Source organism: Talpa occidentalis, unplaced genomic scaffold (genome assembly GCF_014898055.3).
Source record: "Talpa occidentalis isolate TD23 unplaced genomic scaffold, MPIMG_talOcc4v2.1 talOcc4.7, whole genome shotgun sequence".
Taxonomy (NCBI): Eukaryota; Metazoa; Chordata; class Mammalia; order Eulipotyphla; family Talpidae; genus Talpa; species Talpa occidentalis.
The window spans coordinates 28,680,629-28,707,937 of NW_023605083.1; the positions used below are offsets into that span (position 1 = coordinate 28,680,629).

At 44.0% G+C, this 27,309-nt stretch overlaps 1 protein-coding gene across 1 annotated transcript; it reads right to left on the reverse strand.

Annotated features, from left to right (window-relative positions):
• Nucleotides 1–23: 23 nt before the first annotated feature.
• Nucleotides 24–26,122, reverse strand: KLF9 (KLF transcription factor 9). Its single transcript, XM_037494622.2, has 2 exons — nucleotides 24,302–26,122; nucleotides 24–3,496 (listed from the first exon to the last, which is right to left on the reverse strand). The coding sequence occupies exons 1-2, from the start codon at nucleotides 24,804–24,806 to the stop codon at nucleotides 3,267–3,269; spliced, it is 735 nt and encodes a 244-aa protein (XP_037350519.1). The 5' UTR covers nucleotides 24,807–26,122; the 3' UTR covers nucleotides 24–3,266.
• Nucleotides 26,123–27,309: the final 1,187 nt, after the last annotated feature.

Genomic DNA, 27,309 nt, shown 5'->3' on the forward strand with positions numbered 1-27,309 from the left:
GATGGCAAAATATAGAAAGAAATAACTTCCACGATGGCAAAATATATAGCCCCCTGTGCAACACATAATGGCTGGGACCATTCCATCTTTTTCATTTATTATTTTTATTTGGACAACATATATACATATGTACAAAATACCTACTGTCAGAATCCTCTTTTATAATTTCATTTGATTTACAAAAACAGGACAGCAAAATAACTTAGGTCACTAATACTGTACAAAAATAAAACTGATTAAACAGTTGTAAAGATCAGTATCTTACAGTGTTACAGATCATTCATCTGTTGTGAAAGAACATCTCAATCTATCCAGAGTGATGAGTACTGTGCTAAATCTACCTGCAAACTGACACCTAATCAGTTTCTGTAATTATAACTACCAAATATAATTCTCAAAAGAAGCATGATGTGGAGCTAGACCTTAAAGCCAGGGCATCATTCCAAGTGGTGAAGGGCTTTCTTCTTCCCTAACCAAGGAGAGGAATTATCTTAACTCTAAAACTATTAAATTTTCCAGAATATGACAACTACTTACAGTATTAGATAAAACAACTTCTCTTTCTTTTTAAACACCTGCAATCATCTTTCAAAAAATTCAGTTTGGTTAAAAAAGTAAACAAAAATTACTATCCTGCATTTGGATTTTTATAAGTTAAATCCATGGTCTTTTTAATATAAAAAGTAATTGTTTCATAGTTTTAGTGTTCAACGAACTCTAGTAGTCCTATTTGAACCATATCTTGATATAGTAAATCTAATTAGAATGCTGGTTCCTGTTTTGTGACATTTTAAAACAGGATTTATCACAAAGAATAAAAAGCCTTGAGTTTATACGTTACATTACTATAACATATAAGAGAATATCAAATGTGTGTTCTTCAACAACTTGAAAGGCAAGTAGCAACTTTGGGGGGAAGGAAATTGTGCATTTTCTTTAAAACAAGTTGCTGCATTTACATCCATCTAAGTGCTGGACAAAAGCCACATATAGATTTACTCCTGAAACTACAAAGATTGTCTTTCACTGACTTTGCTTGGTTTTCCTTCATTTCTTTCTGTGAGGGACAGCAGATGAGTTTGTACAAGTTAGTGGGTTGCTAGGCAACCCCAAACTCCTCACTCACTAAAAGGCAGCGTGCAGAGGATCACAAGCAGAACCATTCCATGAGTTCAGTAAGAAATAGGCAGCCTAACCTATTTCATATGGAAGAACAGATGTCCTTAAAACTTATTTTGGACACAGAAATGAAAATTTGGTTTAAAATAAGCGTTTCAAAAGTCTGAAACAGAGGTAGAAAGTGTTCTTTTATTTTTCCTGACATGTTTTCCTGTGAGAAAACACTCTCCTTTTTCTCCCATGGACTGCTCCCAGTCCCTAATGTTAAAAGCAGTTCTCTTTATAGAACCACTAATACAACTACGTTGGTTAAACAAAACAAAATAAAATAAAATAAAACACACACCGTGCAAGTGATGGCTATTGTATTGGAAGTCGGAGTCAGCTGTGAGCCGTGCCTGCTGCAGGAGCCCACGCTGGTTCTGAACCGGAAATGGGCAGATGTCATGAGATACCCAGTTCGCTGGTCAGTCGCACCCTGCGTTTACAGGACACGTCTTACAGCACATGCATAAACTAGAGTGCACCATAGCTCCCTGTTTTGAGTATCAGATAAAATTGTCAGAAAATGTTATTTCTGAAGAAAAAAATGTAAACATTTCCCCCACGATCACGGCTGACTCCCCTATTTGAGGTTTCTTCTTAACTATGAAAACTCAGTTCGTTTTTCTGACCACATAAAGGCCATAAAATGATGTTTTCAGGTACATGGCATATTATGGATGTAGTGGTTTAGGCCATTGTAGACACCTGGATACAAGATACATAGTGGTGAGGCTTCTGATGTAAAGATACAGTGATGTGTTTTCATTCAAATCTGTTCTAAGCACTTTCTTTCTCCAAAAGGGAGGATTTTGCAGAGTCTTCTCTGAAATCATCGTGGTATTTCCCCTGGGCACTCACTACACATGGGGTATATATTTTTCATTTCACATTTCAGCTCCCTTTTCCTTTTGCATTACTCTTGCACCTGTTAGTGGGAGTTTTTGTAGGAACACGGGACGGAGACCAACAAACCTTTTCCCAAAAAAATAGGTGTTGCCAGAACTAAAGACTGCTATGCACCCATTCAAATAAAACCCAACAGAGTCAAAGCCCTCTCCCTTCGTAGCGTTATGGTACAATAAGATGACATTAACTAAAAGGCTTGGAAAATTTGGAAAAGTTAATAGAGTTAAAATTCTGTTTGTTCTTTTAATATATATATTTTAAATACTACCCTCCTCCTTCAGCATCTGTAATATATATTCTGCCCTCACATTTCTGCTACGATTTCTTAGGGAAATGTGTATACTGTAAATAAGCAGATTATAATGTGGTTCCAAACAGAATGTCTGCTACTACCCTTAAAGCATGTATTTAACTTATTCATCCTCTGCATTAGAAAATAAAAGTGCAGCTTATGTTCAAAAAGTACAATTCATACAAAGCAAGGTTTAAAAGTTCTGTACTTAGTGTATGTAACCTTTCAAAGGTTTGTCTTGATTAGTATAAATTCAGACTCTGCTTACCCATTGACTATAAGTAACTTTTTGTTTTCAAGTCTTTAGATGACAGATCATGCTGGAGTAGATGTGCTCTTGCTTGCATAAAGACAGCTGTGCTATGGCATTTTTTATCTCAAAAGTTAACGTTATTCAAGAGAGTGGTTTTGCTAAAGAAACTGAAGCACACTCGTCATTACATTAAAAGGTAAGAAAACAATTCTGAGAGACAGCAAGCAAAAGGGCCCAGAATCACTGTGGGATCCACAGGTCAACTCACCCAGTCAGACATATGTACACCAGTGTTAAATCTTTAAAATTCTACCCCAGTCTTGGTCTTATCCCTCCCCCCGCCCGCCACCCCCCTCCCAAAATAAAGGAGAAAAAAAAAAAAGAAAAGCATTTGCCTTCCCTCTAACAGTCAGAGACAGTTCAGAGTTGCCTCTGGAAGGGGACCAAGTGTCGACTTTGATCTTAGGCTACAATGTGCTTTTTAAAAACAATGCAGGGAGAGGAAAATCAGAATTTTGACCGAAGAACAGTGACTTCCTGTGCTGTCAGCTGTGCCTCCTCTGGGGCTTAGTTTCCATGTGTCTGTCTGTGTGCGGGGAGTAACTTTGTCCTTCCGGGGTCCATCCCTCCCTGGCTTCCGTGGGCAGCACCTCACAAAGGGTTGGCCAGCGCCTTTTTCGACCGCTTGATCATACTGGGGTGGAACTCGGTGTGACGCCGGGCGTGCTTTGTGAGGTGGTCGCTCCTCATGAAGCGCTTCTCACACAGCGGACAGCGGAACTGCTTTTCCCCAGTGTGGGTCCGGTAGTGGCGGGTCAGCTCGTCTGAGCGGGAGAACTTTTTAAGGCAGTCTGGCCACGTGCAGGGGAAGGGCCGCTCACCTAAGAGAAGAGAACCAAGACAGGACACAGATTAAAGAACACGTCGCAGCAAGGCTGAAGGCCAGGCATGGCCGAGAATCCCTACAACTCAAAAGATAAAGCCTCCGGGTATTAGGGGCTGAATCATGTGCCTCTCTCCGCCCCCTCCCCCTTCATATTTTGGAGCGCCAGCCCCCAGGATAGGACAAAATCTTAAGTGAGGTCCATGGGTGGACCCAAATCCGACTGCTGTCCTGTCCCAATAAGAAGGGGGACTAGGACACAGAAGGAAGACCAGGTGAAAGGAGAACTCAGACCATTTACAAGCCCAAAAGAGAGACCTGGGAAGAAACCAGCCCTGCCAGCACCTTAATGATGGACTGCTAGCCTCCAGAATGTGAGGAAATAAGTTTCTGTTGTTCAAGCCATGCAGTTATGGGGCTTTGTTATGGCAGCTGAAGCAGACTGGGACAATGAAGAAATTGCAAAGGAGAATCACCTTTAAGCCAAGAAGCTTGCTTACTTTGTATCTGATGTTTTCTTCAAAGAGCCTTGGAAATTAGCTTTCCCATGTTGGGTTGCTAGTTGTGAGTTCTCTCAGGAGTTAAAAAAAAATTAGCTTTTTGTTAAATCCCCTGGCTTCATAGAGATGGAACAGAATTGAGGCATCTCGTCCAACCAGCCCCTCACCTGAGCAGGCATTTCCCCTGGTTTTCCTGGTGTTCTGGACACCCAGCTGGTGTCCCAACAACTCAAGTTGGTGGGGGTGGGGGGCAGGGGTGGAGCACCGACTTGACAAGAAAATCCTTTTGTTCTTGAGTATCTGTGTCACACTCTTACTGATATGAAATCTGTCTCCTTACAGGGACCCATATTTTAAGCCATATTATCTTAACACTAAAAATAAGTTTGTTCCCTCTGCCACATATTAACCCTTTATTTTATTTTATTATTTTATTTTGTTTACATTTTATAGAGAGGAAGGACAAAGCCAATAGCAGGAAGGCCTCTGTCAGAACTTTGGTGCTTCTGGAGGAGGGTATTATGTAAAAACTGAGATGTCTACAACCTGGCATTGCATGCAGTAAAGGGATAAGCTGCTTGGCTGCCCACAGAGAAAAGGCTGTGCATTTTCATCCGCTTCTTCATCTGCCACCGAGAGCAGACAGTCTGTCCTGGCCCCGTCATGACCAGTAGCTCACACACCGCAGGAAGGCTGGTAAGTAAGCATCAGTCTATAGGCACCACTTCAGGTGCTTGTAAAAATGCACAATCCAGGGGCTGCTACCAGAAATTACAGTTCCTTAGGCCCTAGTGGGTGATTTTATTGGTCCTCTCATTACATTCAGAGAGGTTGGGGCCTGAGTTTCACAAACTTTGCTGACAACTGAATTATGTGTGGGTTCTTGTTCAGTCTATAGTTTCCTAGGCCACATCCCTGGCAATTTGGATACAGGAGGTTTGGGATGGGGCCTTAGGCATTTGTCTGTTTTCTTTTTCTTTTTTTACATCAACTATCTATATAAATATATATAATTTTCTTCTCAAGATCTTGCTTAAGCTCCTTGTTCCCATCTTAAGTCAGAAGGATCATATATATCATGGTCATCATGAAAATTAGAAGTAATTCCCATTCTATAGAGTTGAGGCACCGGAAATACCCCAATACCACAACTATCACCACATGACAATCATTTAAAAATCTAAAGACAGCTGTCATGTCTTTCTCTAGTCTTCTCCAGTCTAAATAATCCCAGCTTCTTCCATATTTTCATAAAATAAAAACTTAACATTACAAGACAATCACAGGGCTAAGGGCTTCACGTGCATAATCTCACTGAACTCTCACAGGACACTCCACATAACTGGCCCATTTTACAGATGAGACGCTGACAACAGTTTTTAAGTAACCTTCTGGTTACTTTCCTTGGATTCAAGCAATTCTCCATGTGCCACTTAAATAACATGGCTAACCTTTATCCTCCAGATGTTATCAGGCCAGCACTGGGAGCCTCCAGACTCTTGGATGGTACACCTGCATTTAGGAGGGACCCACACTAGGCTATTTAGGATGAGCCTTGCTTGCTCTTCTTTTGAGTGACTGCCTGCCTGCTCCTCACACCTTTCCACACACAGTTCAAAGCAGGTGTTTCACAGAGACTCCCCATTTCTACAGAACTCTTGCCAGCAGTGAGGAGGGAATGATTTTCTCACTCTTGTTCCCACATTCCTGGAACCCAGAGAGAGAGACTCAAAGGCTGGGAGCTGTCCAGCTTGGTTCTTCTTTTCTCCCAGTATCTACTAACCTGTGCCAGAGAAGCAAAAATAGACAATGACAAGACAAAACCTCTATCTTCATTACAATCTACATGACTACCATTCTATTTGCTGCCCTATACAACTGTCTTGCTCTATGGGAAACCCAACATGGGAAAATGAATGTATGTCAGTGGAATTGCTATATGTAGGTCTAGGTATAACTCTTCACTGAGCTCTGGTCTGGAAAGACTCAGCAGCAAATAACAGCAAAGTAATGAATGCAGAGTCCTGTCAAGGAGGATGCTTCCTGAGGATGCTCAAAATCTCAGGCAGCCCAAAAAGCAAAGAGCCTCACATGGAAGCCCCTGAAAAACTTAATGACACAGAGTTGAAAATAACACTTTTGCAACTTCTGTTGGATCAAAAACATTTTTACCAAGCTCAGTAAACCTTTGAATAAAAGGTGCAGTGCAGATTGTGACAACCCAACAAGGATGAAATTCTGGTGATAAGGACAATGTCACATCGAACTTTTGTGCTACCAAACAGTTAGTAAATATCCAAACTCATTCTCTGCCCCCCACCCCTCTGTGTGTGTGTGCATGCGCGTGCGCTGAATCTGTTAATCTGCCAGCTTACTCATGTTGCCAAAGCTGCTTAGATCACTGGAGAAGATTTTGGGGCTTTCCCAGAATTAGATGAGCAAGGCCCTCTTCAACCCTAAGTGTCCATGGGAGAAATGTTATTCTAAGCTTGTGATGCTAAAAATATAGATAGATAGATATATCAAGGGTCAGAATTCCTAGAGTGATAAATTGTAAAAACCAAACCAGTCCAAAACAAAACAAAATGCCTGCCCTGGTCTCTCCTTATTGGGGCCCTCTCTCCACTACTTTATGATTTGGTGGTAAGGAAGGTGATGGGAAGGAACTGCTCAGTGTTTTCTCAATGCTTGTTTGGACAAAACCTCACCAAAGGTGGTTTCCTTGGAGGAGTGATAATGGGGTTTAGCTTACTCATTGGCACATGTTCCTGTCAAGTGAGTCACAAAAGGAGGATGTTAATTTGTTTGAATAGATCTGTGTCCACAGTGAAGAAAAGTGAACCAGAAGACCTGTTGTTTGCTAGGACTGGAAAAGAAATAAGACATTCCATGTTTTCGGAAGATGTCTTTTTAGAAGTACTAGTGGAAAACTGTCATGAGCCTGAATCAGCTGTAGGAATAGAACTATTATGTATTTATGCTTTTGATTTACATAGTATAAAATCATGGTGGAATCATGTATTCATGGTCCAGTCCTGCTGAATACACTTTCAATTTAGTTGATGGCTACTCTCCCTTCACTGCCCCCACCCCAGTTGTCATTATATGATTGTTCTTGTTGCTTCTAATCCAGATGCTGCCACAGACCCAGGGTCCTTTTCCCCAAGTGTTTCAGAGACAAGAGGGCCACTCTCAGAGTCCAAGACAAATCAGAGGCAACCATAACCTTTGTTAGCTCATATAAAGTACATAATTGAACCTTACAGTTTCTACGCACTTTTTAAAAATCTATTTGGAAGTGAGTTGCTAGAATAAGAAGTCCCAGGATCTTCTGGGATTCTTTGGAAAAGAATTAGGAGCTTTTGGTTAATGATCTAAATCAGTTTTTGTTTGCAAACTATGGCCAAATCTAACTTGTCATCTGTTTTTGTTAAGTCTAAAAGCTATGAATGATATAAACATCATTCTTGTATTTGGTTTTTAACAAATGGATGAGAAAAATAACATTTTGTGTCAGAAGTAAGGTATATGAAATTCAGCTATCATGTCCATAGAGTCTTTCTGGAACACAGTCCTGCTTACTTATGTATGTATTATCTATGGCTGCTTTTTCATTACAACAGCAGAGATCAGATGGTTCAGAAAGCCTAAAGTATTTTCTGTCTAGTCCTTTATAAAAGTTGATCTCAAGCATAAGATTTGACTTCTTCCCTGGTATTTGTCAGCATTTGGAAACTTAAACATCTTCAGATACTGGACACATAATGAAAATGGGTGCGACGCCGGGTGTGTCAGATCATGGATGGTGGTGGGACCCATGTTTCCCCCACTGGAAAGCATTCACATTCAGTGCTTTCTGAACTGTGCTGCCAGTAGTGTGTGCACAGGTGCTTCTGGGTTCTGCTGGGGCTGGATGTTTACAGCCCTTTGAAATGACCACCTCTTTAACTGCTGGAAAGTTTGTATACAACCTACTGTGGGGCACATTTTAACTAGTTAAGGATAGACACATACTAAGTATCACCTGAAAATGAAACCTATTTGCATCTAAGTAAGAATGGAAAGGGGAAACCACATGTACAGTAGGGACAGATCTGAAGGCTAAATGGGATCAGACATGGGGAGCAGAGGAGGAAAAGAGAGGGACTGCACCTTGCCCTTTACCCTATAGTCTGCCTGGGGGGAGGCAAGGTTAAGTCCTTTCTTTCAGCTCAGTGCTAAGGTCCAAAAAGGGGCACTGACTTTCCTTGTACCAAATTATATGGCACAGCAACTATCAATTAAAGAATCTTCAACTGTGTCTTTAAAATTAATAAGAGAGTTACCATCCCCCCAAGGGTGGGGAACAGACATGTACGAGTGTTTTATTTCTGGCCTTCACAGGAAAACACACCCAGAGGCAGTGACACAATAAACTCTACTTTACTGGAGCAGAGCTGTTAACAGCACAAGTTTCTCTGCGTTCTCATTATTTATACACCACTCCCCTCCCCTTTCAGCAACAAGCTAAGCACCTCTCTCGTTGACAGACTCAGCGCAGAGTATAAAATAAACTTGATCAAAAAGGCTACTGAACATGGGAGCAAATATTGAAAAGACTGGGTTGAATGTTGAGGAGCAGGAGAAGGGGGCAGAGCTTGCTGGCTGTGCACTTGGCCAGCACCCTTCTTTCTACCTGGTGATTAGTTGATGATAGCAAGTAAAACGTTATTTGGTGAAGTCTTAGAAAATGGTGAATTCTCAGTATAGAGGGAGAAAGAGGGCCGGTGCTTGGCAAATGCAGGGCTTGCTAATTGGGTACACCCGATGCTGTACAGAGTCCCCTGAATTCAGAGAGGCTGCACAGAGGTCCTGAGCTGGAACCCCTCTTTCCTACCTGGTTTTTCTCATGTTCCTTTCCACAGTGCTATGGAAGAGTTTAAAACAGCCTAACCTTAATGGAAGCAAGAAACTTAAAAATACAACTGCTAAAGCTTTCATTGCTTCGAGCAAAAGTAACCCAATCCAGTCCAAAAAATCTGTTCAGAATAAACTCTAAAAATGCCAGCAAAGAACCATAGCTCCTCACAGATGTACAAACTTCTTGAGGAAAAATAGTGATTTTGATTGCAAGAAAGCAATTAGGATTCTAGAAATAAAAGGATAATTTGTTAATAGAAAATCATGTTGACATTATTCCCAATCTTCATAAACTAATATACTCTTATCCACACCTGCCACAAATAAAGGCAGTGTTCCCCCAAAGTCAAGCTCATGGTGTGAATGGGCAGCTGCCCATCATGACAGCTATTTAACATGTTCAGGAAATGCCAGTGAGTATAATTAGATAATAAAGAAGAAGATGAAACAAGAATTATTTGGGAAAAAAAAAAGGAAAGAGAGAAATATATCCAATTGATATGACCTTGTATTTGGAGAGTCTAAGTTAAATAACTGAAAAACTAATGTAAATTAAAAAGTGCAATCATGGCTATAAATAGACAAAAGAGCAATGGTTTTGTTAGAAGCCAACTATGACCAGTCAAGATAACCCTTACAATAAAAGATCAGGGCCTGCATAGAGAACATCATAAAACCTTGATGTAAAAGAAATTAATGAATGGAACATTTCCCATGTTCTTAGATGGTCAGGTTCAATGGTGTGAATATGGCAATCCTGTACAAATTCATCTCTGAAATTAACACACCATAAGAATTCTTTTTTCTTGAACTTGACAAAATTATTCTAAAGTTCACTTGGAAGGAAAAATATGTTCAACGTGCCAGGAAAATTTGCAAAAGAACAATAATAAGTGAGCACTTGCAATACCAGTTATTAAAATGTATGATTAAAGCTGTAATAATTAAGATACTGAGATACTAGCACAGGAAAGGACAAATCAGCGGAACTGAGTAGAGTCTGAAAATAAACCTGAGACTCTACAGGGATGAGATATTTCAAATCAGCAAAGAAAAGGATGTTTAATTCAATAAATGGCATAGACATCTGGCAAAAAAAAAAAAATTAAATCTGGATCCCTACCTCATACCTTTCACTTAAATCCCAAATGGGCTATACAAGTAAATATAAAAAATAAAGCCTCAAAGGTAAAAGAAAACATAGGTGAATATTTTTGGAATGTTGGAATGGGGATAGACCTTCTAAACATTAAACCAAAGGCAGAATTCCATTTGAAGGACAGCTTTGACATATATTAAAGTTAATCACAGGGGCCTCCCTAGTGGCGCCGGGGTTAGAGACACAGCTCTATCAAGCTATCACCTCAGCATGAGTTCGATTCCCTGCATGAGTTCGATTCCCAGTCAGGGAGAAACCCGCGTGGCGCAGCAGACCTCTCCTTTCTCGCCCACTGCTCCCCTCAGCAGTATATTTCAGTAGATCTGCCTGTTCTGCTCCCCACTTTGGTGAATCCTCTCACCACCTCACCTCTGGCTACACCCCAGTTTTTGTATTCATAAATCTTTTTAAAAAATGTTCTGCATGGCAAAAAAAAAAATTACATGTAAGCAAAAAATAATTTTAAGTACCAAAACAGTGTATAAGTGCAGCATATGACAAAAGTTTAAAATCTGTAATACAAAAAAAGGGCACTTGCAAATCAAAATGAATAGTCCAGTTAATAAAATTGGATAAGGACGCAAAGAAGCAGCTTTTAAAATAAGAAATACTAATGACCAATAAATAACAAATATATATTCAGTCTCACAAGTAATCTAGACACACTAGTGGAATATGTATCAGGCCAATGGAAATGTAAAAAGTAGTTCATATACTTATCATGGTGCAATGAGAAAATAGGCCCTCTATTGCACTGGTCAGACTTATTGATCAGAGTCATTTGGCAAAATATAAGAAATAATTTTGGTAATAGTTAGCTAGGGACACAAAAATATACAGGAATATTAGCATTGTTTATAAGCTTGGTAACCACCTAGGTGTTTAACAAAAACTACTAATTTAATATGTTACAGTGTGTCCATATAGTGGAATAGTATCTGCTAAAAAGGAGACTAGATTGTTTCATAATGAAATGGAAAGATGCTAGCAATACACCCTGAGTGAAAAAAGCTGGGTGTGATCTGCTCTGGGTGTGTGTGTGGGGGGCGGGGTGTGTGTATGTATATGTGTGTGTGTATCCTGAAAAATTTATACAAAATAGGAACAGTAGTTCTACAGGTGAGGATTCATTTCTTCTACTTTCTGTAAACAGTAAGTTTCTTTCATGTAAGAAAGAAGTCATTAAAATTATTCTCATATTGTTAAAAGTTTTACTGGAAACAATAATACATCTGAGTTTAAATTTTTCCACAACTGGGGTCAATTAACATATAATATGGGGAGGGGTTACTTTCTGTTGAGAAATTACTGGGACACCCCAGTGTCCACATTAAAGAAAGGAGAAGAATCATTTTGTTCCCTTCTCAAACAAGTTGTTAGAAAGTGAGGACTATAGGGCCTCCCCTGGTGGCGCAGCGGTTGAGCACTGGGCTACGAAGATGCTCGCAGCCTCTACAGCATCGGTTTGATCCCCTGCCGCGGGCGAGGGTCCCACATGACACCACAGACCTCTCCTGCCGCCCGCTGCTCCCCTCAGCAGTGTACTTCGGTCCTTCTGCCTGCTCTGCTCCCTGCTCTGGCTCTGGTGAATTCTCTCACCGTCCCGCGCTTCTGACTGTACCCAGTGCTTGTATAAATAAATAAATCTTAAAAAAAAAAAAGAAAGTAAGAACTATAGATCACATCTGTTTTTCACTCCTCCTCCACCTGGACCTCTCCTACATTTTCCACATGTGAAAGGAAAAATGGCCCCTTAAGAACAGACAGGAACCTCCCTTCTGATATTGGGTTACACAGAAAGCAAGGGCCCTACCACCGAGTGTCCTGGAAGGAATCGGGGGATTGAGGCCATGTAGACGTGCAATGCAGCCTCCTCGTGGACGAGGCCAGAGAGCACATACCCACAAAGACAGGCCCCTGCTCCTGCTGCCACCTGACCTTGTCCTACTAGGAAGGCCACACGGACTTGCAGCCATAAAATGTGAGCTGTTGCTTATTTTCCCCCATTCCCCTTGCCCTCGAGTGCGGAGCCACCCGTGCCCATGACAGAGGAGGCACGCAGGCTGTACCTGGACATGTCCCGGCATAAATGTTCCAATTAATGTTGGACTCAGAAAACGACATCAAAGGCCTCCTGCTGGACAAAAATACAGCTACTAGTGTGGATGTTCTGAAAGAATAAAAATGCATGATAGGCTTTGTAAGAACAAGCCTGGCCAAATGTCCTCCCTGATATGACCACTGGCTCCTGGCCGCTCTCTGAATCCTTCTCGTGATCTGGTTTCCTTTTCTACTTTATCTGTTGATACAGCAGAGTCACTCTAGAGCTTGGATGTGAGGTTTTACTTCCTGGTCCCTGTGCTTATCTGTGGGAGGCAGCCAGTCCCATATTTTAGGTGCTGAATCAGGAAATGGGTGTGTCTAGAACATCTGTCACGCACACTTCCTCACTGGAGCACACCGGTGTCCGGTATCCAGGAAGCAAGTCTGTCCAAATATTGCTTGCACGGCCCCAGCATCGGCAGATCTGTGAGAAAGCCCATCTGCTAGGACCTCAGACATAAAGATGGCAGATGGTGGACAACAGATTCCTGACTCTTCAGGATCTGAACCTTGCAAGACAGATGTCTCTTATATGACTCCCATCTCAGCACTTGAAATGGCAGAAAAGTGACCTGACCTCCTGATACCCACACAGCTGGGGTAATTGATTCCCAGTTACTGCTCCTCCAGCCATTCTAGTCACACTGCTGCCCACTTATTTGTGGGTGGGAGAAATAATAACCTATAAGGTGCTAAACACTGAATAGCACAACTAGCCTGAAAGCATAGATTCTTTGTTTTTTTTTAAATACATTTTTTATTTATGCATAAAAGAACTGGGGAACAGGCCAGAGATGCAGCGGGTGAGAGGATTCACCAGATACAGAGTGGGGAAGGGAACAGGCAGACTGAAATACACTGCTGAGGGGAGTAGCGTGTGAGACAGGAGAGGTCTGCTGCGCCATGTGGGTAGCTCCCTGGCCAGGGATCGAACTCATGCTGCAGTGGTTGCTGATAGCTTCATAGGCTGCATCTTAACCCCTTGTGCCACCAGGGAGGCCCAGCATAGATTCTATGAATCTTTGCATTTTGGGTGACTTTTTTGGCCATTTAATTGAAACCTGCCTGTTTCACATAAAGCAGAGACTCAGAGAACTGAAGTCTACTGTCGACTTGCCCAAGGACACCCTTAGATCAGAAAAGGTTTTCACATTCCTCCTTCAGCGCCGAGTACAAAGCAAGACTGGATGTAGAAGCAGCACAGAGGTCATAACTAAATGTAGAGAGAGCCTCTTATTGCGTGTTTTTGGAATTCTCACTTCCAGCCTTCCATCTGCATTGCCTTGCAGAGGTCAGTGATGGTTTAAAACAAATAGGTTGTTGCTGAGCTTTACATTTCAAAATAGAGTTTTAAAGATGTAAAGCAGACCCCAAAATTCTTAAACTCTTGATTTTCCAAGCTTCCTGGCGTGAGCTTCAGTGAAAGAGAGACTGTTAAGAGAACACAAGTAAGGGTGTCTAAGAAGAGCCCAGGGTTCTTTATTCTTCACTCTCCTTTTAGACAGAGGCTTTAGGGTCCCAGAGGAGCAGACGCTGTTGCCCAGCCCTTGGCTCGCCCACACCCTTCATGTGTACCCCCAGTAATGTCCCCCCATCCCAATGGACCTGAGGACTGGGGTAGTCAGGACTGAGAAGGGCCTCACTACATGCCTTCCAGGTCTCCAACTTGCCAAGTGTAGTACAGAGAGAGGGACTGTGTGTTCCCTGGCCTAGGACCTTGGACTTGGAGGTCCCACGTGGACTAGTAACAGAGCATAGGGATCTAACCCCTGCAGCCACGGTGTAGAGGTCCCTCTTCAGCAGAGGAGGTCAGCACATGAGGACAAAGCAAGACTGGGGGGATTACAGGACACCCCCTCCGAGACCCCCTTGGAGGTCAAAGGATGACATGTAATGTACTTAGCCCTCCCATGACACCAAAATAAGAGGTGAGCCTCTTGGTGAGCCAAATAACAGACATCACTCCCAGGACAAAAGGCAAAGGGAGAGGGAGAAGGAACTGATTTTGTAAATGCCACTGAACACAGAAGAGACTGAGGGACCCTGAATTGCCAAGATAAATTTTCTGTCAATATGGAGATTGGAAGGGCGGGGGGCGCTTGAGAAATCAGTTCTGGTTATGGAAGTTCCCAGGACTGCGGTTAGTAATTCTTACCCAGTGCACATCACTGCTTTACAGGGGCTACCGAGGCTTTCAGCATGCTTAGCAAACACTCGATTATGTAACCTCTCCATTGTGCACGTAGGTAAAATTGTACACGGCAGCACAGCTTCCAGTCTTGGGGAACTGCTGTGTAGAGAGCTGAAGCCTTTAACTCAGAAAAGACAATAAGCAAAAGAGGAAAATACAGGCTGTATGTGGGGTACATGAGGCCTCCTGTACCTGGCAGCCGGGTGGTGGCACCGTAACGACTCAGTGAGAAGCGATGCTACTCCTCTGAGTGTTCCTGGCCTTTCTCTCTGGGCTCAAACTTGGTGCATTATCACCACCAGAGTGAGGCTGCGATGACCATGGGTCTTACTCGCACATGCCACATGGGCCACTGTCAAATTGTTTTTCAAGCTTAGAGTGAACCCCTAATTCATACCACCTGATGTTTATCATTAAGGACCACAAAGAAAGCGGGTCTTTGCTGTCTAACCTTCATCCAGTGTCTCCGCCTGCTTGCGGTCCTCATGACAGGCTTCCTGGGCAGTGTTTTGAAAGCTGGGAGCAGGCTGGATACTGAGAAGAAATGACTTTGTTTAGAGGAGCACAGTCCACGTTTCTTTCACACCCGGAAGGCCTGCTTCAGTGGGACAGTGCTCAGCAGACAAGCGGGCTGTGGCCGTGGGTACAATTTACAACAGGAAAGAGGGAAAGTCAGCTGTTTGGTTCACTTAAACTGCAATGATAGAAAATTATTATAGAATTACGACAATGTCAGGATATAAGTCCATTTTATGTGTTTTTGTAAGTTATTTTTAAGATCTAATTTTTGCTTCACGATTTTTTATGGTGTTTTTGTTGAGGATAGACTTCTGATTCCAATAGGAATCACCATTTTTAAAAAAAGGTTCTTTTTTTTTTTTTTTTTCCCAGATAGAGGAGGTCTTTATCTGTTAGCACATGGGGTAACCAGTGTTCACATAAACACAATTCATTCTCTGGGCATTAAAATGGATGGCCTACTGGAATTAAGACCAAGTGATCCTATTACTGCTGTCAAATCTGTTCCACATGAGGCTTTTGGTACTGGTTTCTAGAACATGCACTGAGAAGGGCCCAAGGTATTTGCCTGAGCATAAGAAGTAAATCTATCTTCTACAAAGACCATTTAACACATGCAATTGTGACCTGTCTTTTAGGTTGAACTCCAAAGATAGTTCAGAGTTTTTTACCTCTTCAAAGAGGAATGAATATGGAGGAAAAATGTTGTCATGGAGATTTATCTCTCATTTTGTCAAACTCTGCTCTTTGGGATATTCTGTTTGTAGTTCTAAACAGGCAGGAAGAGTAAACAGCTGTGGGTTTTTGTCTAGCTAGCATCCATTCCCTCTTTGGGGAAGAATATAGCATACGTGAGTTTCCTTTTGGAAACCAACCCTTCCCCACTTGGAATCTATGGAATTACAGGTGGGTGACTCCCCATTTCTAGCCCCAAAAGTTTGATGTACCACAGTGGCTGAGTCCAGGGATGGGCATATGAATTCTAACTCACAGAAGTTTGAAACCAATGGCTTTCAGGAGAACTATGAGGAGCGGGGAACTGTCTTTGCACAGGTTTGCTGAATTGGCAGGATGGGAGTCTGGAACTGTTAGCAGCCATCTTACCATCATTCAGGGATTCTGCCCAGTGTGAGGTAGAACCCGGGAGAGAGGCAGACACTGAGTACCTGCATCTAAGGATACCTGAAACTAAAATTAACTCAGATGTATTGGTAACTTGAACTAATAGTTTTACTTTTTATTAAGTTAGTTTAAGTTTGGATTCTGTTGCTTGCAACCAAGAGTCCTGTTTCTGGATAATTATAGAAAACACAAGATGGGTTTGATTAGTCTAAGATTTCTTCAGATATTCTGAACCAAGGTTCATCAAAACCAACCGCAGGGAGAGTTAGAACACAAAACTACAGAGTTAAAGACTGGTGACGTGGGGCCAAAGCCAAGTGAGCCATGTAAAACACAGGGTGTCTTTCCCTGGACCAGAAGTCCAGGTCAACAACCATTCATGCACAACTCCAAGCACCTACAAACATACTAGGAAAATGAAAGCGTAGCCTTGGACTAAGTTAACAAACTCTGTCTAATTCTTCCTATAAATTAATAATACCTTCCCATCTCATAGCACTCCTGTGAGTTTAAATGTAACAGTGTATGTAAACCATTTGACCTGGAACCCAGTATGTAATAAATGTTGGATGCTATTACTATTACTGTTATTCACCAAAATCATAGTGCCTGCCGTTAACATCTAGCACGGGAGATGAATATACTGAATATAAATAATACTCATTTAGTAAGTAAATACTATTTAAATCAATAAGATGCTGCTGGATTAATCTGGAATTCTAAACAAAAACTCTAGGAACCTCAAGGATTTCTGGCCAACACATGTAAATTATTTATTTTTAAGTCTAATACTCAGTGATGGGGACACTATTCTAAATGTTTTAAATGTGTCATTTGAATTAAGTTGCCTAAGGATTCAATGAGCAAATGATTACTGAAATTCCATTTTACAGATGAGAAAACTGAGGCTCAGAGGCTAAGTGTTGCCTGAGGTTCCTAAATTAGAAAGTGGTAGGAGCTGAGCTGGGTTCAAACAGTGGTCTGAGAAACCCCAAAACCATCTACCTGTTGCTTCCCTAATGAGGATCAATGCCTCTCCTGGGCCCTCCCATTCTAGTTCCTCAGAGAGGACTAGTGTCATCTCAGGCCTTACTCTTCTGACTGTTCCGTAGCATCAAAGTTGGTTCTCTAGAAGGGAGATAGGTGAAACTTCTGTGCCACCCCCATCTCTTTGAACAAGGATGATCAATAAGATTCATTCCAGTTCTGCAATGCCCATACTTCCTAGGCAGAATTTTCTGTGCTTTGTCTGTTGCCTGCCTCATCAGTTTCTCTTCTGTTCGAGTCAGGTCCTTAGGACTCATTGACTTCCATTGATAGAGGTTTGCCTTGGAAAGCTGTTCAAACTTTGTTTCATACAAGATATTGCAAATCCTTAGCAATAATTTTGTGTGGTTTAAGCTCCCATTTCTCTAATCTATTTAAAAAGGCCCAATCTGATCCTTTGATCCTTCTGTTCACATTTATGATCATTCTTGATTTTGTTTAAAAAACAAACAAACAGGGAAAAAAAAGGGCCAGTTGCCACTGGGCTTAGATAGTGAACAAACAGGTTCTTGCAACTCTAGAACCTTTAGATTTCAGATCCAGATGCTCAATTCTCATTTTAGGACTCCAAAGGCTAACATACCACAAGATAAACTGAGATGAAAAGGGAAGCCTGCGGGTACAGGGCTTTAAGCACAAAACAACGGGCTTTACATGCCTTGGAAGACCCCATGCATAAAAAATGGTTGCACCTCACTCCCTTAGTAGGGAAGGCATTCTCCATGAATAATGGTAATCCTGCTGTTTTCAGAAGGGACTGCTTGACGCCCTGGACAAGACAAATGTTTACTCTTGGCCTTAATGCACCAAAAAAAGTATTAAAGTTTCAGGAGGCTCCAGGAAGGGAGGAGGAGGAAATCTCCCAGGCCTTGGCCGTGGGCTGTTTCACCAAGTGCTGCTCCCATAATAAAAGGGCAGAGGTCCCCCCCTCAGCAGACTCCACCTCTGCCCTTTCACTTGGTTAATTTGGTTAATTCAAAGCTGCTCTTTAAAGCAAAGGTAAGAAAGATGTTGACCACAGACTGAAACCCTCAAGAGACCACAGGGGAAAAGAATTCAAAGAATCACAAGACAGACCTCCTGAGCACCCACTTGGCCCTAGCTGGAAGCTCCCGGGCCTTAACGCTTCATCTTCTCTTCAGAGTACCTGATGCCTGCTGTGTGCTGAGGGGACTGGGGCTCTTGCAATTTCCACAATCTGCCCTAAGTCACAGGCTTGTAGAGGCAGGCAGCCAGCCTTTGAACCCTGGGGTGCACTTCCGAACTCTCCCAGGGCCCCCCCCAAATGCTTAAAAGGAACATTCCCCCCTCCTTGAGAGGATGGGCAAAGGCTTCTTTACAGACAAAATGATGGATGTGATGACCTCTCAAGGTCACTTTCAACGTAGGAATTCTATTCTTTGGATACTAACTACTGCAGCCACCAAGCACCTGAGTTTGGCCTAAGCCTGTGACTAACTTCCCAACAAAATGTGGGGCGGAGCCATTGATGGGATTCTCAAAGACCACAGTGGAGGATTCCGTTTCTTTCCCTTTTTAACCATCTGTGGGGTTCTTTCCCCATCCTTTTGCCCCTCCTTTTTGCATGTGTTGCATAGAAACAGAAAGTGCCTTTGTACCAATTACTAGGCACTAATTTACTCTCGTCAGTGGGCGCTGGGCTTGCTGGAGAAACATTAGGGAAAGGTGGGAGGGTCGGATGTGGGGGTGGATTCCAGCAGCAGTGAAGGCCTGGAATGCAGCAAGCTTTTCTCCAAGCCTGAGAACAGCCAAGGGGGAGGGGGAAAAAACCTGGAAAATTTGGAAGTAAGGCTAACAAAAATGACAAAACTGCTTTTTTGAAAAAAAATCAAGAATGCTAATGATCAGAAAACAAATGTCGAGTTAGAAAGCCAACTCTAATCAGGACACATCGGGTTGTTTTAGGGGCAACTAAAAGAGTGACTACTGGGAAGTCAGCCACCTGCTTTTCTCCTCAATGAACTGTCTGAGGAAGACCATTGTCAGCCACTTTCCCAATATGTCATATGTTGTTTCTCTCCCTGGGAAGTTCAGTCTGGGGATTTCTCACAGACATTGTAAAATGACTAGTTCTTGGGATCAGCTCAACAATTGAGACAGGAATGTAAATCCGACCCTTATAATCAGAGTTCACACGTTCATTTCCCTCAGGTTACATCTTTGTGTCTGGAGGTAATGGGTTGTTACCATCAAAACAGCACACTATTATTCTCTGGGGTACCTTCCCCCTCCTCTGCAGGTTCCCCACCTAGAGTGCTCCCTTCTCCTTACCACTCAAGATTTGAGAGGAAAATCAAGGGAAACAATGTTTTTTCTCTGTAGTTTTACTCCACTTGTATTTTCTGTTGTGAAAGTAATCTGCCAGTAATGGAAGCTTTTCTAAGGCCACCCTCCTTTGTCTCTGCTAGGACAAGTAGAGCATGATGACCAACAAAGGATAGGTGAGGAAGAACAGCAAGTGGCCCTTGCAACCTCTGGGACTAGAAATAAAGAGGTGTAGGGTCACCCCCCCCCCTTTTACAGGCTTGAATCCCAGGATGAGATTCTAGCAACCACTTGGGGTTAGAACAGCACTGTGACACATCTTTTCTTGCAATCAAGGGGCTCTTAGCATCTTGTCTGAAACTCTGAAGCAGGTCTTACAGGACATCCTTGCAATCCTAAGAAACCCATCATCTTCTCCAGCAGGAGGCCATTTGTATTCTTTTACTGTCTGTAAAGTAGATTGTTACCTTTTCCTAAAGGGATCCATGAGACTGTATCTAGATAGTCTCACTGGAGGGTGAGGTGGGTGATACCACTCCTTAAGGGGTAAAATTGGGCTTACACAGGAGAAAATAATCTTAGCTATCACAATGGTTTGTTGCCTTCCTACAGGGGGACAGTCCATAAAAAGGCTCACTAAACTGTCACGGGGCGGGGGGGATTATTTTTAAAAAAACTTTCTATGGTCTCCTTAGGGGACAGAAAGTAGGGGAAAAGGTAGAAAAACAGTTATCTGTACCAGCCCCACTCAGGCTTAGGTGTAAATACATCTTGGATGAAGCAAGTCATTATAAAATATCATCACTTTAGGGAGCCCTCTAGTAGAATGGAGCAGAGAGGATAGACAAAGATCAAGATCAAGACACAGGCCTCCATCTACCTCTGAAGAGAAGAGACAGTGGGAAGGACTGAGCAGGGCTAATTAATACAAGGGCTGCCCAGAGGCTGCTTCCTATCCAAGCCTCCCCGTCTTGCAGCCCAAAGCAAGACCCTGCCCTGTCCCAGAACCCCTACCTCTGGGAGCAGAAGTGGGTCCTTCTTCTACCTCTGATGGATCCAGACTCTCCAGAACCAAATAGTTGACTATCAAAGCTTTTTGTAGTAATTAAGGGAAAATAGTGCAAGCAGCCGAGAGTGGGCCAGACATCCGTATAAGTAAAAATGTCAAACTCAGGTGAGGCACATCCCACCTGAGTTTGAGTTGGCCAGTGATGGACATACCTAGAGAGATTGGAAAACCTATTTTCCAAATCGGAGGATGATTTCCAGCGTGGGGGCTCTTCCGGTCCGGAACTTCCGACAGGTATTCCCAGCACCCCAGGGAAATAATCCAACAGGGTAAGAAGAAACAGAAGTAGCCACTCTTGGGATTTTTGCAACTCTCCTTTCTCATTCTACATGAACTTCTTTCTGCTCTATTGGCCTAAATAATTGTCTTTAAAATTTTTGTCTGTAGTACTAGGATGTCATGGTAGGGATTTAAGGGTCTCCACTTGAGGATAGCTGACTTAAGTCCCTCCAAAAAGCATAAAATTGCAGGTGGCATGGGAATAAGGCCAAAGGTTCCTGCCATGGGGATGCTCACCTAGTATGATGTTATCTCAGCTGATTCTGAGGCGTTTGATCTGATATTTGGATGTAATTGTTTCCTTCCCCAAAAGACACACCCACCCTACCCCACCCCATGCTTTCACACAATATACATGTACTCTATGTGCAGGGGAAGTGCAAAGTCAGGAAACAGGAGACATTTGAAGCTGGCTGCATTTTCAAATAACATGCCCAATATGTCTCGGGTGAAGTACTCTAATGTGTTTAATTGTTAATCTGAAACATGGCAATAAACACACTAAACATGTAAAGTGTCCAAAAATTATAGAATTAGGAAAAGGGCATATTTGCACTTTTTTTCAGATTAACAATGAAGCCACTGCTTAAAGTTCAGAGGTATATCAATTGAAAATATCTAGAAGTCAAAGAAACAAACTGAGCGTTGTAAAGGAAAATGTAAACTAATATGTTGCTTAGACATAAATTTATCATGTTTCCTGGCTCTGAGGACACTTGATTGCACATAAACTTTAAGATCCAGCATGGCTCAAGGGTCTAGTACATGTGAAATCCTATTCGATATGTTGCCTATGTGATTTTACCTTTGCAAAGGAGATCTAGGAGTTCTGTAAGGGTGGCCTAACTGTGGATTAAGAAATTGAGGTATTTAAAAAAATGAGGTTCAAACAAAGCTGAGGTTGTAAACTTAAGGGATCTACCCCATATTAAATTAAAAAAAAAAAAAAAAGCTTATTTCAAGCCAATTGCTGCTAGACAGGAATTGAAACCTGGTATTGCCAGATCATTCGATTTTTCCAGAGAAATCCGAAATCTGGATTTGTGCTGAAATCCGCTAACACGTAGATATTGGTAACTAATTAAATGTTTATAAACCGTGTGTTGACCAATCCAAACAAGTTTGCAAAACATTCTGCAACAGACCTCTCCTTTGCAAACTCTGAATTCAAGTAACTTGTAATGTGCTTAAAGTCTCACAAGTAGAAACGGGGGGACAAATCAGAATCCTAACCTCAAAGTCCACCTCAAAAATTGTCATTTTCTCTCAGGAAACATAAAAGATGCTGCACTGAATTGAATGAAATTTTATTTAAGTGACTCTGCTTCTAAAGCCACTGACTCTACAGAAGTGGCAGCTGTCTGAGGCCCTAGGAGGAGGTGCTCAAGCAGCAGGAGGGATTCTTGTTGAGCAGGGGGGTGTGGCTGGAATTTTAGCTCTTAAAATGTTCACAGAATGCAGACATTCCAACTGTTATCTCCTGTCCACCTTCTGGACTTAATACCAGCAAAATGAAAATCAGAAAGCTCCTTACCTCACCCGAATGACAATCTAACTCAAAGCTGTATCTGAAACTTCCAAATGCAGGAGACCTCCTACATGTATCTTATTTAGAATGTTCCTAACACATAGCTTCTTTAGTGGGAGTAGGCTTCTGATAATATTTACAGAGGCTGAGGTTTTAGTTCTACCATGTCCTAATATTACTGAGCCCACCAACAGAAAGAAGACTCTTGCAACCACCATCTCACTAGTTTCAAAAGACTAAGTGTAGCATTTAAAATGGGATTAGCATTTCACTTTGTTTTCTACTCTTGACTCTGTAAAAGGTTCTCCTGGAACAGCTGAGTCGACTTGCCTTCTGGAGAATTAAAGAGCACACGCATGCACGCACACACGAGCAGCCATTTCTATAAATGCCTGAGAAGATCACTCAGCTGTGATGGCTGGGCATCTTTTTTACCGAGCTGGTCTGGCTTGGGGACTCACGCAGAAGCGCTGCAGGCCTCCCTAAACTGCCCGATGAGGCAGCTCCCTGAAGGAGAAAATGCCTTTGCTCAAGGTGGCAGTGGGTGTCAATGTGAACAACTGAACTCCGGGAACATGGCTGACGTGGCCAGGCCCGCCCAACAGCTGTTGGTGAGTAACACCCTTGGTGGTTAGACCCCTACTTCACCCTGGGAGCCACGCTAAAGGTCACATCCCCAAATTCAAACACACATCTTTCTACAACCGTACAGATACAAACTTTTAAAATGTATTGTTTCTGGCAACCTAGATGAAAATCCCAAACAGAACCTGAATTTGCCTTAACCCAGAGGCTATTTGGTTTGACTCCCGTGCCTGCAGCCACCTCCACCAGAAGCACTTTCCAAAGGAAATAAAATACGAGATGCAGTTAACAAGGGCCTTTCTTTTAAAAAGCAAAGCCAAACCAAACCAACCAATTATCATTTTAAAACCACAGGCCCCCGGGGCCTCATCTTAAAAGTACAAACAATCACACGGAAAAATGACAGTACTTTTCCAAATAACTCCAGCAACAACCTCTTAAAGGTGGGGGCACAGGACGGTGGGAAAGGGAGCGGCAATCCCCCTGCTTCCTTAGTAGAAAAGCCATTGTTGAAGAACCTTACTAAAGAGGGGGACAGCACAGCCCACTGTGAATGCTTTCCAACTTTTCCCTGAGTTTGTTAAACACAACCAAAAGCATTGGCGGCCCAAAGTCCCTGTAAATCTCGAAAACCCATTTTATACTGCAGATGTCTTTCTAAGCTCATTTGCTGGGCCAGCCCTATCTCTTGCCCTCCCGGGAAGAGACCCTTCTACTGGGCTGCCAGCAGGACCTAACATTCATTACCCAGCCTTGACCTCCACCTCCGGCAAGGACCAAACCTCCTCCTCCCGGACTGCTCCTTCAGGGGTGGAGGGTGCGACCTTAGGAGGAAGAAAACATCAGCTCGGAATTCTTTCTCCGGAAAAAAGCTAACTAGTCGCGAAGTTAACCCACCAACCATCACTTGATCGAAGTCCTCTGCTGCCTGAAGCAGTGTTATTTTAAACCTCTCTGGGGACACTTGGCCAAATTTAAAACCACCTTGGCAAGCCCTGAAAAGTAGCAAGCGTACAGATAAATGAGTCCTTAGTCATCCCTAAAAGGTTCCATGGAAAGTGTGCCGCTTCTCCCCAGGTTCCAGCCACTTCGCTGCAATCCCACAAGAGAATTAAATAAAAGATACGCCATTTGACTCCCCCCCACCCTCCACCCCGCCAGCGTCGGCCCAGGTTGGGTGGCCCCACCGTCGCCGGGTGCGGGAGTCTTGGGGGCGGGGCGGGCCAGGGGAGGGGCGGCACCACTCCCCTCGGGGCCGCGCACCCCGGCGGGCGCTCGGCGCTGGCTCTGCGCGCCTGGGTAACGCTCTCCGCGGGGTCTAGAGGCTGGGGACAATTAAGACGAGAGTGCGCCTTCCGCCCCCGCACTGTGCATTTATTTAAAGCGCTAAATAGCGTCTTATCCAAAATGTTTGCACCCTTTAGGCCAAGTACGGTGTCCGTGCCGCCCAGGAAAACTGCCCGGCCAAAGGTTAACTAACCCCAGAGCTGTGGGGGGAGAGGGAGCCGCCGCTAACCTGTATGCACTCTGTAATGGGCTTTGAGATGGGAGGATTTTCCATAGACTTTCCCACAGCCACTGTAGGGGCACTTGTGCCTCTTTTCGGAGGCGTGTTTCCCCTTCGCAGCCACTCCAGGGTGGAGGAGGGAAAGCGGGCTGGGCGCGCTGCCAGGATCCTGTCTCTCCTCCGGGCTGTGGGAAGGACTCGACCCAGATTCGGTGGTCACGTCGCTGTCGGATCCTATATCCTCATCCGGACTCTCCAGACTGTCGCTGCACACCGAGGGGGTCTGGATGGGTCGGTACTTGTTCAGGTCCAACAAGCTCTTGGCGATGGTGACCAACGTGCAATAATCCTTCCAGGTGTCCCCCGGGTCGCCGTGTTCCTTGGTCACCTCGCGCTCAGGTAGTCGCAGGCGCTCGGCGTCCGGAGCACCCCCATGCTCCGGCACCGCAGCGCGGTTCGAAATGGAAACCAGACACTGGGCGGCCACGAAGTCCATGTAGGCGGCCGCGGACATGGTGCGGGCGACAGCAGCCCCGGCGGCGCGGCCAAAGTTGGCGGTGGCTGCGGAGGCTCGGCTCGCCCTGCCCTCGCCTCGGACGACGAACGCGGCGCAGCACCGCGCGGCGCGGCGGCCAAGGGGGCGGGGGCGCGGGGCGCTTCCGACTCGCAGGAGCGCCGAGGCGACCTCAGCCCCTCATCTTTACGTAACCGGCAGCGCCTCCGCACGCAGCATCCACCGCCCGGGGCTCCTCTGAGCTGCCGCCTCTCGCCGCCGCCCCTGCCCGGCACCGGGGGCGATCCCCCGACGGGCGCGCCGGCCGCTCCGAGCCGGATCCCTTGGAAAGATGCCACACGTGGCAGTCGCAAGTTTATTCGACTGCAAACGCCCCCGAGGCGCTGGGAGAGGAAACTGCAAGCGAGGTGCACGCCCTCGGCCGCCCCTCCGTCGAGCCGGAGACCCAGGACATTCACCCGACCACCTGGACGCAGGTGGCAAGGGCCGGGCCCAGCGCCTGAGCTAATAGACACTTTCCCCCCAGTCCACGGACGGCTTCGGCGCCCCTGCTCCGGCCGGTCCGCACGGTTCCGGCATTCTCTTGCTCAGTAACAATTTTGCAGAATCCCATCACGTCACAATCCAAACCCCCTCCAATTGGCCAGTGGGGAGGGTGATTCAACTCTGTTTACTTTCTCCCCCTGCCAGTCAGAAGGGCCTTTCGGTGGAGAGGTGCGTCTAGAACTGAGGCGTGCGGCCAATCCGACTGTTCGGTTTCGATGCCTCGTGCTACCCCTACAGCCTCCAACGCTGACATTTAAAAGGGTAACAGCCAGGAGGCTGGAAAGGGGCTGCCGCTCATCTTCAAGAGGGCCTCTCGGTTTGGGAGCTGGCTCAGGCCTCCTGGCTCACATTGCAATTTGCAGAACTGTGGGACGCACCTTCCCTAGTCAGTTGCGCCCGTTCTTATGGCAAAAGGGAACTTCAGCTGCGGTGGTCCAGCTCGCAAACGGTTAAGTGACTTCCTGCAAACGCTACAGTCCCAGCAACCAGCCTTCCAATCAAAAGTAAGTTGGTTGATGTCACTGACATTGACTCAGCCAATCGGAAGGGCATTCCGAAAGCCGGCGCTCAACACTTGTAAACCCGAAGAGCTGTAGTGAAACTGGACGCAATTCTTGTATTTTGTGTTGCTGGCAGTCAAATTGAGATCTGTATGGGAGGACAGGGGTGACGAGTACATACAGTGTGACTCTATAATTAAATTTTTTTTTTAAACTACCATCCTGGTTATGTCAGGCCAAGCTGCCTCAGAATAAACACAAATGAGAAAGTATCAATTAGTTTTTTCTCCCAGTTTTTAGAGGCTGCAAACTTGAAGGCATAGGTTAAATAATTCTTCCATCCTATAAAGTATGACCAATTCATCTTTAAAATGCAAAACTGACAAGACTTCTGTTTCAAAGCACAGTCTCGCTATTCTTACATTAAACACCTCATCTTTTCTTTTGTGGTACCTCTTAGTTTTTTCCGAAGCTATGGTAACCCACCTTAAAATAACTGAGGATAAGATCCCTTATTTGTAGAACTTTTTAAAAAGTACACCATTTTAGTTCATTTTCTTTCCACCATCCCTACATGGCTGTTAGGATGTAGTAAAGGTCCTTCCCTGGCCGTACAAATGTGGGGACTGACACACCAAGAAGTGACTTGTGTACCTTATTAGATAATGACAGGTCACAATCAAAACCACATGTCTCCTGATTTCTAGATCTTTGTGTTTTACAACTGACCTCCTTGGTTTTGTGAAATATTAACTATGTGAAACAGATTCTTAAAAACTGGAACCAGCCAGAGATCCTTAGCCATCAACTATTGTGGCAGTACTTGTTTAACAATTCATTTGGGTCTTGGAGTGTCATTAACTTGGTTACCTCTTCTCTGAATGCATGATGGGGTGGCTTTTCATCTTGATGGCTGAGGAAAAAAATCTAGGGCCAGGTCTCTTGCAGGAGACATGCTGACAGCATACATTTACTTTCCTAACTAGATTTGAGAGATGCTTGTTTCTATGTAAGTTCAACTATGACCCCACCAACTACTAGGCTTTATTTAAGGTTTGAGAAAGTTACACCTGCTTGCTGGTCTCCAAAGAAAGGGATCCAAATTAACCCTTCCAGATTGCAGGTTATTGGAGTATATATATATATATATAGAGAGAGAGAGAGAGAGATCTATATATAGATCTATATATCTATATCTATATCTATATCTATATATATATATATCTATATATATATTTTTGGTGGGACCCTCGCTGGTGGCCGGGGATCGAACTGGCGCTGCAGGGGCTGTGGGCAGCCTCGCAACCCAGCGCTCAACCTCTGCGCCACCAGGGGAGGCCCTGGAGTGTATTTTGACTTTGCTTTTGAAGTAGTACAGGAAGATATTGCAGAGGGTGCTTATATGGGAAAGAGTTTAGAAAGGGAGTGTTGGTCAACCAAGAGCATCATGATCACCA

Bases quoted from the DNA above. Each gene is read 5' to 3' on its own strand.
- KLF9 (XM_037494622.2), bottom strand. From the start codon at position 24,806: ATGTCCGCGGCCGCCTACATGGACTTCGTGGCCGCCCAGTGTCTGGTT. The intron at 3,497-24,301 runs GTTAGCGGCGGC...CTCTTCTCTTAG, and splicing joins CCATTACAGAGTGCATACAG to GTGAGCGGCCCTTCCCCTGC.